The following is a 10,159-nucleotide window of genomic DNA, read 5'->3' on the forward strand; positions in this document are numbered from 1 at the left end:
GATGCATTGCAGGTGAAATGAGTAATCGAGCTAGACGCAATGCTTTGTATTGATTTCAAGCGGGGGCTAACGTATTTTCTGAAAACGAATTATAATTGCCTTCAATCTGTGCTTTAAAGTTAAAAGAACGGAAAGGTGGTTGCTTTCAAGCTGTGAATAACAGTTTAATGAACGGAAAACCTGTATGTTAAAAGGAAACGAGATTTAAAAAAAATACCTTAAGTCGATAACGTTGTTAACAAAATACATTCACAACAAGTACCAGTTTTTTGTTGATGTGGTAAAGGGATGCAGAACTCGTTTAAGAGTAATATTCCTGATTGGAACTGACATGGAGACATCTAAACAGACGTCCATAGATGTAGAGCAGGAAAATAATGACGACGAGAAACGACCCTTGCATGGCGAAGTACCGGGACGAATATCTTCAGCCAAACATATCGTTCATGTTATAAACTATGGTACAGATAACAGATGATATTGCTGTCGGTATCGTAACCAGTAGTGTCATTGGTACGTATTTACAAATTATTTGTAATATAAGGTTTCCTAAAATTTAAATCTTGAAACAAAGAAAAAATGTGCAATAATATTACTGTCAAATTGCCAAACCGATTGATGCCTGCAAATGTTGCAATTCTGTAATAAATCGAATGTAATCTATAACACAATAATGAATAATTGTGCGGAATAAGATTTACAACTTAAATGAACAAAACAACATTATAACAACGTTAACGTTACACTACTTTTTGCAAATAAACTTAGCATTGCACCGGCGAGGTGAATGTCAATAGCAGGTTGAACGGTTTCACACATGAAAGAAGCTGCCACCATCAGCTATTTGGCATACACGTTTACGTTAAATATGACATTACCTACTCATACACCGAGCTCATACACCTGCAACGAATTATTTCGTGAACAGTTTGCATTTTACTTCAACCGATCAAATAAATCGTAGCTTTAATTTGTCCTTGCAAGAACGGCGCGATGACAACGAAACTATTTAAAGTATTCAAACTGACTGCTCGAAGCCGCTGTTTAGATGGTACACATTTAACTTCTCTTCGGTGCAAAATGTCTCGCTTAATTTGCAGACAGTAGTATGTTTGGCTTATGGTGACATAAAATCATATTGATATTTCAGAGTGTGGTTCACATTCAAACGACTCGAACGCATCAGCGGAGGTAAATATCACCTTACCGAATTTTACAATATAGAAAAACGCTATTATAATTAAACGCAGGCAAAATAAGTTGATACTGCTGTTATTACTAGTAATTGTATACATTATCAACGTTCTACATAACAAAGGATAACCCAACGTGAAGGAGAAGCCGAAATCAGTTCTCCTATTTCCTAAAGAATACTAATAATATATTCTATAATGTACTGTGGATGTTATTATTTGTTGACGATTGAGAACTATTTAAGAATTGAAGATGAAATTTATTAAACGTCTGTGTCATCATACTTACGGGTGACTGATGTCAGGATTATATTTCAATCCAACCAAATTTACAAACTTTTGTTAATAACATTAACTTATATATAAATAATACCTTAAAAAAGTCTACTTTGTTAGTCAACCCGTTCTATATAATAGTAAGCGACCAAGAATTGTTGAATATAAGCAGGTAAAAATTAACAAAAAATCGTAGTTCCCATTGCTCAAAAAAGTGCATAAACTAAGTTCTTTATACGATATGTCTCAACTTAAACTTAAATATCCGTGTTTTGAAAAAACGTAGTTTTTTGTGTAGAACGTACAAATACACTGTACGGGTATATTCTCTTGTTTAAAATAATAAATTATAAGTGTTTTTAATATTTACTTCTTATTTAGTTATGCTCTTCAGGTCCTACTCGAGACATCGTCTGCACGTGAGTCAACATTACCATTGTTAAAATACTATGGTGCAAATTCATTCTTTCTCGATTTTTTTCTCAGCCAAAAAAATATTAAGTACTGGGTATAACAACGATTAGTATGAATTCGTATTAATTGTATCAATGTATGTACGTTCAATCATTTTGTTTGAACTTTTACTTTCGAACAAATGCAAAATATTGATACAAATAAAATTATTTTGACCTCACCATTATATATCGCTCCAAAGCATGATAAAAGCGTGCAGAAACGGCCAAACCAGAGGAAAACACCAGTTGTGTTTGTCCAACTGCATGCGCGGCTTCGGATATGTTGTCAAAGCATTCTGTGGCGCAATCGGGACGTGTGTCTGCCAATGTGCGAATAGAGTATGTACAGGATTGTCATTCATAGGACAATGTTGTTTCGGAGTTTGTTTGTTGTAAGTTTGATTCACTCTTAATTACATTTGTACTTTGAAAATTATTTCGTTTGAGTTTAACATATACTAGTATAGAAATTTCGTATACAAAAGGAATTCAATTTAGTAGTGCATAAGTTATTTGCCCCACATCAATACAACCGAAAACGAGCGTAAGATATTACTACACCCCAAGTGATGTACCAAATCCGTTTTCCAATATTTTCAGTTGTTACTGAACCTCTTCCTTCCGCTTTGTTCGATGAGCATCGCGATATCGAGCGTTGTTTTGCCTTACTGGGCCTGGGGTGAAGAAGACAAAGTAGCTGTTGGCTTGTTCAAATGCTGCAAGTTTACCGAAAAGGACGTTAATGACTGTTCACCATTGTCTAACTGTGTTCCATCAGATTCTAGTAAGTGGTTTGTGTGGGACCTCTTGCATAACAGTTTGTCTGCTTATGAGTATAAATTGAAGTGTAAGTGCTATCTCTATAGGACTTTGAATGTAGAAAGTTGTGAATTAAAACTGGTCAATTGTTTGCTTATTTTTGTCGCAGACATAATTTCTCCGCCGTTAATTAATTTTCATAGCATCATTATTGATGGAAACTTTTTCTTTCTACGTTTTTGTTTATTTTAAGAGGATTTTATCATTCTAATAAAATTTATTCTAATCAGATGTTTTCTGAAAATTGTGGTTCGAAATATAATAAAAGGTCGAAAAGAAGTGTTACATGAAGTCGCTCACAATCAGCTTTCACCTATTTAAAAGGAGCTTTTGGGATATCTTCTTATTATAACAACATCTATGGAGTACAATACCAGCATACTGTTTAAAAGAAAAATCATATCAACAGACTTCTTATCATATCTTATCATATTTCACTGTTTGTAAATGTTCAGAGATATAATGTTAATTGCAGGTTAAACCATGTTAAACAAGAAAATCGTTAAATACATGTATACTAAGAACGTTTTCTTAAATCATGATCATTCCTCAATATTTAATCGAAACATAGCTTTTTTAAATGTTTTAAACTTCAGGTGTATTCTTAAAGATTAAAAAAAAGTTTTCATCAATTCAAATAATTGTATAATCATACGAATTAATATTTTTTTATTTATTTTCTTTAGAAATTAATTCGTTCAGCAAAGCAACTGCCGGGCTTCTGATCACATACATTATTTTAAACGGTTTAACAATCTTACTGACAGTAGTAAGCCCACCAAGACAAGACTCTAATCAGACAGATGAGTCTCCATGTTGCAATGGATTTTTTTGCGGGTAATATATGTTTTTCCATTTTGGCCTAACCTTAAATGAAATTGAAAGGCCTGACTACTGTAAATAATGATACGTTATTAAAATGATTCTATAAATAATAGAAATGCTTACATTTTAAATATATGCATTTTGCAATATGTTAAGATGAAGGCTTAAACAATTATTAAGAATACTTTTTAATTTTCAGCTACCATTGGTTACATCGGCATCATCGTATTCTTATCCGGTGTCATCCAATCAGAGAGCCTAACCAGATTCCCACTCCGCCTGTCAATTCATCTGGCGATGATATCATGTGCTGTGAACATGTCTTATGCGTTTTGTTTAGAGAGCCTAAGGTACTTATATGTGTACCCATTTCGACTGCCGTGTTGTATATGATGTCAGAGATTTCGTGTTTTTTTTCGAGCGGTGTGATTTTTATAGTTATCTTTGTAATGATTTGATTATGTATAAAATCAAGAAACTAATTTATAAGCTGCATGAGTTGGATACAACTTGAAGGAAACAATGAATAAAATGAAGTTGTTAATGCAATCGAACCAACGTCCATTTTTGGCATAGTATAATTCATTGAACATCAAACGCCTGTAAATTAAACTATTTTCTATTTACAATTTGAGGCATACTTGCAGGGACACTTAAGCTGGCATATCTACCTAGGACCTGAACTATTTTTGTATTCACTTACCTGACCAACACTATTTCGTACCGCAGATCCTTGTCTTTTTGGTGATTAAATTTTCTTCCATATATATATATTGATATATGGTATGTTCTTGTGTTTGTTTTTTTCTTCTTTGCTAAAGTACACTTGACATTTATGATATAGATTATCGTCAGTGGACTATGTATATGGGGTGAAAACAAGGACCAATGCACGTCATGACTGAAAGAAAAGGTGAAGAGAAAAATATATGTATATATCATGTATATTCCTGGATTAGTGAACATTTTTACGCCTACAGAAGCAGTTAATCAATATTGTATTGCACTATCTTTTGCTCATGTGTTTTGGTGCCCTTTCTCCAGCGAATGAAATGAAGCTCTGGCCCCAATTTCTCGAAATTTCTTAAGTCCCTTATAACAGGATTAAGCTAAACTCACTATTTTTGTTGTTCTATAATGCGTTATATTTACTTCTTTAAGAGTTTTTAGAAATTATATAAGAAAAATATGTATGCTCATTAGAAAAAAAAACATTTTTCATTTATTAAAATCCATTTTTAGTATGTGTTTTGGCTAATTGAAATAAGCGACTTAAGCCTGTTAAGCTTAAGAAGTTTCGAGAAATTGGAGTCAGAAGATTTCCAGACCCCATTTTCTTAAAAATCTTAATCAGAACAGGCCGAATGGCTTGTTTCATTAAGCATTGCTTCTTACTTAATCGTGACTTTAATAAATAAGGATTATTTTATCGTTATTATCATGCATATAATATCGTAAGTCAAAAAATTAAAAAAATAGATATTACACAAAATATCCCAAACAAAACAGTGACCTTAGCATAATTCTTGGATATTGGAACTTCCAGGAAATCGGAGCCAGTACCTTCAAAACATGTTTAAGGTTAATCATTAGAATGTTAGAATAATGAATTTAACTAGTGTCGTTAACTTCTAAAATGTATTTTATTTCTTCTTTGCTAGGGCTGAATAACTGATCATAACAACGAATGATAATTGTAGACTCTGTGATGATTTGGATCCGAAATACGATCATTACATGAACGTTCGAGCGCTCAATGATTTAACTCGAAGCATTGTGATCCATGGAATGGAAATACACAAGAAAGTTGATGAATTTTGAGTTATCTAGTGTTCCAGTTCAAGAAGCCAGTTACATTGCTATCTAGTATGTTGGCTAAAAGATCTGGGAAGTATATCAGGAAGTATCTTTTTCGCCTTAAAGCATCGCGCTGACAAGGGTCCATTTGTGTGATGTGGGATTGACACCAGGCCCTAATTTCTCAAATCTTCTTAAGTCCCTTACAACAGGATTAAGCTAAGCTCACTATTTTTGTTTTTCAATAATGTGCTTACTATTTCCTTGTTATATTTTCCAAACGTTACATGGGAACAATCTGTATGATAATCACAATAAACCATTTTTCGTTTATCAAATTTCAATTTAAGGAAGTATTTTGGCTAATTCAAATAAGTACTTAAGCCTGTTAAGCTTAAGAAGGTCTGAGAAATAGGGGCCAGAGCCCAGACATATTTCGGCTTTACTAGTGTTCCAGTTCAAGTACCCTGTTACTTTTATAATTGCAGTGCCAATGTCTGGTAAACAGAGATGGCGGTTGGAAACTGTAAAGAGGGCTATTACTTGGTGTATGCGTTGTCCTCAGAGCATTGCGATCAGTGTAATGATAAAGGTTCAGCTGTTTGGCATCGTCAGTAAAAGCTCCCGTAAAGAAGGCCATTTATTGAAGTTATTACGTTGTAGAACCATGAACAATGAATATTGACCATTTTCTAATCATTGGTTCTAATCGTAAGGCAAGGTAATTTAGGAGAAATATATATATTAAAGCGACTTTCGAACGAAGGATTTCTTATCTTAGCTTTTCTGTCGAGTATTATTTGTTTACATTCATCATACAATATAATTTCTAATCAAGTACTGCTTTAAGTATAACTGAAGGGGCTGTGCGCCAGATGATCACTTTCGACAAACTAATGTTTGGCAGTTTTTTGTCTTTTTTACCAGGTGCAATTAAAAAATCTGTATACCTTTGAGACTTATCACGTGACGGCCTCACGTGACTTTCGCTTGCGCTTAAAATACAAACGAGCATGACGCCAGTACGAAAACGGACAAATGTCACCACAGGGCCCGGCAGATCAACACTGGTGATGAAATAGATCGATGGAAGAATCTCAAAGAAAGTATTACTGCTGAAAATGACAGCGCGATGGCTTAAACTCATATATACAAGAACGTTTGCGGAGTTTGCGATACGAGGGGTCAACCCAAAACAATCGATGTCTATCCAAAAAGTCATTTTGACGAAGACTAAGAACTTTAGGCAAATCATGTTTGTTTACTAATCGCACTTGTACAGCCTTTAAATCGGATTTATAATTAAATGTGAGCTCGATGTGAACACTCTAGAAAGTATTCGTATCGACACTTCAGTGTTGATCAATGAAGCTGAAAGCGGAAAACGTCACTCAATGCTGCATTTTCCTGTGTGGGGCATAAATAAAATATTCATTGTTTCTCTTCACACGTCCGACCTGAATTATTGGCGCGACTTAAATTATTTTAGTGATACAAGTGAGGTTATTTTTCTGATAAGCATGATATCTTCGCCCTATTAAACTTTTGCGGGATGTTTTCTCGTTGTGTAACTGATCCGGATTTTATAAACAATATTCACAAGTAATTCCATAAACCGCGGATCTTTTCAGCATACTCGTGTAAGTTTGATATATTTTCTTGATAATGCTATGTCATTGAATAAGACTATTTATCGAGCGACCGACCAACACTCATTCTACCTCGGCTGTGAGAAAACATATAGTATTTAAAGTCTGGCCTAGTGCCGATAGGTTTCCCATTTCCAATAATATCTGTATATGCATAATACCATATGCAACGTATTAAGACATTGCATGCAGCATAGATTACTGCAGTAATGTCTTGTGCTAAGGTTTAAGGAATAAATACAGTACGAGTTTTCTTCAAAGGAGTTTTCTTCAAAGGAGTCTTCTTACAGACGTAAGAAGCCGTTTCGCTTTAAACTTTATTTGAGGCAAAGCCGTCCTCAATGTAGCTGTCGGCCTTCAGGTCTCATATCGTATTTTACACGGTACAATTGTCTTACTTGCCACGGTAAACCAGCAAATTGAATACTACTCGAATGGGCCAGATGTCCGCAGATGTTGCAATGGAATAGTTATTGTTCTTGCGGCTAATATATTTTTCTTTATTTCGGGCTTTGTTTGGTTTAACAGCTAAGCCAATACTCAAGCGAACAATTTCTGCAATTCTTAAGTTATAGTTTATCTATGCACAAATGACTTTGCTAAACTTAATTTTATTAAAGAGTTGGAGTTTTTTACTCTACACATGTTTTGCATGATTTTCATCATTGTTTTCTTGCAAATAATTTAGAAAAAAAATGTAAAGATGTGCTTGCAAAATTATCATCGAGATAGCTTTTTCGATTTTCAGCTGCAATCTCTTACATCGGCATCATCGGATTTTTATCCGGTGTTATCGAGGAACACGGCTTGAAAGGTTGTCCACACCGCCTGTCTATCAATCTGGCGGTGATATTGTGCGCTGTGTACTTCTCTTATGCTGCCATTTGTTTAGAGATATGCCATTGCTTATAAGTGTACCCATTTCGAACGTTGTGATCTATTTAGTGGTATGCATGATGACAGTAATAATTGATTTGATTGTTGTATCTGTTATGAGTGGGCTGTTTATTAAATTTATACTTGCAGCAACTGCATTGTGTCTAAAATGAAGGAACTAATTAATTGCATTAGTGGGAGGAAATATGCCTGAACCTAGAATATGATGAAGCTGTAAAAACAACCGAATCAAAAGCTTATGAAACAAGATTCTTTTCTGACATGGACCCTCAAGTATGTTATTTAGATACAGATTGTATCAGACAATTGTGAGTTTTATATTAATGATGAAGTTACGAATGCCCAGTTCAATGGATTACGCAACCTACGAACATGTCTACCTTCGTAAGAGCAAACATAAACCAATAACATATGCACGACTCCATGATGATTGCCCTCAAGTGTAAAGGGGTCACGAAGTAAGTGGTGGGAATGCGGGTCTTGCACGAGACTCATCGTCTTAATGTACCGAACACATATGCCAATATGTTTTAAAATATCCCCTTGCAGGCCCTGGTTCAAACCCGGACACAACCAATTAAACGCTATCCATGTGCATATATGCATCATTTCATAATGGTTACACTCTTAATGCGACCTTGAACTTTGAGGGAGGGACGTGGATCTTGCTCGCGACACGACGTCTATCCAGTGCATGACAAATTTACAGCACCTTGGCTACGACCAACTATAGTATGTCCATGTGCGTGTATGCAGCATTCCCTAACCATTGACCTTGAACTTTGAGCTAGGGTGGCAGGCCTTGCACGTAACACATTGCAGCTATTTTCCGATCACCTGTGCCAATTTATTTTAAAGTACCTCCGTGCTACAGCCCTGAAACGGATAATCTATCTTTGTGCATATATGCAGCATTTCATAATGATTTAACTTAAGTGTGACAATGCGCATTAAAGTAGTGCCATGTGTCTTGTACTCGACAAATCGCCCTTATATACAAAACATATGTATGTGCCAAATAAAATTCAATATTTTTTGTGCATAACAAAGTAACAGCCCGGAAAAGACCACCTAAGTATATGTACATATATATAGCATTGCATAATGATTAATTTTGAAGTGTGACCTTGAACTTTGAGTAATTGGCGTCAGGTTTTAACAAATTGCCCTTAAGTACCGAACACATCTGCGAAATACTTGCCTTACGTCATTTTAGGCTTAGGCCGCCAGCCTATATATTTTGGTACCGCAAGTCTAAATCAGGTATCGTCAGATCTACTTTTTGACATGACATGTAAAAATAATTAATGCCCCGGGGTTACAAAATGGGACGTATGGTGTTATGCGGTTTAAAATAGTGCAAAACAAATACCAATTTATTTGCATATGTTCATAAGATTGCAAGGTAAAGGAGGATTTGGAAGCAAGCCGAATAATCTTAAATACATATTATTGATGAACCAAGGAAAATAGATAATTATCGATAATTACGAAGAAAATGGAAATGTGTGAACTAAAAGACTCTGTCTTACTTTGCCTACACCAAAAAGTCAAAACATTCTCAACCAATATCTAATTTTATTTATTAGCTTTACACTAGCAATAAATTTGCGAGATGACAGCAATGTTCCTAATACAGTCGAACCTCGCTATGTCGACGTCGGATAAGTCGACTTTCCGGTTATGTCGACTTTTTCCGGTCCCGAATTTATTCCTTCTTATTCTATATGAAATAAATCTGTTTGTGTCGATTTTTTTATCTCGACTTTTTCGCTATGTCGACCACGAATTTCACACATTTCCTATGTTCTTTATGTCGAACTGTCGATCGAGACGTAGGTGTGAAAATATTCATGACGGTTTGCGGCATGTCGCAAAATGTCAATATAACAAACTGTCATAATTGGGGGATACAAAAATGTAATTGGTAAGTGCGAATAATTAAAGTTGTTTGCTTATGTATTTAATTAAAGAGACATTTATTGCTCAAGCTCTTTGGTATTGTATAAAACATGAATATTTTATCGATTAGATATTAATCCCGAATGGGAACAGTAAGAATAACTTCAAAATGTCAAATGTTAGTTCCACTGCTCTGATCGACCAATTCAGAGAAGGATCTGTATAAAATTTTACAATGTACAAATGTATTCAATTGTGATTTAATATGTGTTTTGTGTGATCCATAAACGTAAAAAGAAATAAATTTGACACAAATAATTCTTCTTTTGTTTCACTTTATTTTTCA

The 10,159-nt window shown here is 34.6% G+C and overlaps 1 protein-coding gene across 1 annotated transcript; it reads left to right on the forward strand.

The window, feature by feature from the left end:
- Nucleotides 1-4,469, forward strand: LOC128223312 (uncharacterized). Its single transcript, XM_052932589.1, has 8 exons — nucleotides 1-513; nucleotides 1,151-1,191; nucleotides 1,864-1,888; nucleotides 2,125-2,263; nucleotides 2,525-2,708; nucleotides 3,430-3,580; nucleotides 3,768-3,918; nucleotides 4,413-4,469. The coding sequence occupies exons 4-8, from the start codon at nucleotides 2,126-2,128 to the stop codon at nucleotides 4,467-4,469; spliced, it is 681 nt and encodes a 226-aa protein (XP_052788549.1). The 5' UTR covers nucleotides 1-513; nucleotides 1,151-1,191; nucleotides 1,864-1,888; nucleotide 2,125.
- Nucleotides 4,470-10,159: the final 5,690 nt, after the last annotated feature.

This window comes from Mya arenaria, chromosome 17 (assembly GCF_026914265.1).
Source record: "Mya arenaria isolate MELC-2E11 chromosome 17, ASM2691426v1".
Classification (NCBI taxonomy): Eukaryota; Metazoa; Mollusca; class Bivalvia; order Myida; family Myidae; genus Mya; species Mya arenaria.

What these genes read in the sequence shown, in the direction of transcription:
- LOC128223312 (XM_052932589.1), top strand. Translation starts at nt 2,126, where the DNA reads ATGATAAAAGCGTGCAGAAACGGCCAAACCAGAGGAAAACACCAGTTG. An exon ending in TGCAATGGATTTTTTTGCGG is followed by an intron (nt 3,581 to 3,767) that starts GTAATATATGTT and finishes TTTAATTTTCAG; the next exon opens with CTACCATTGGTTACATCGGC. An exon ending in TTTTGTTTAGAGAGCCTAAG is followed by an intron (nt 3,919 to 4,412) that starts GTACTTATATGT and finishes TTTATGATATAG; the next exon opens with ATTATCGTCAGTGGACTATG.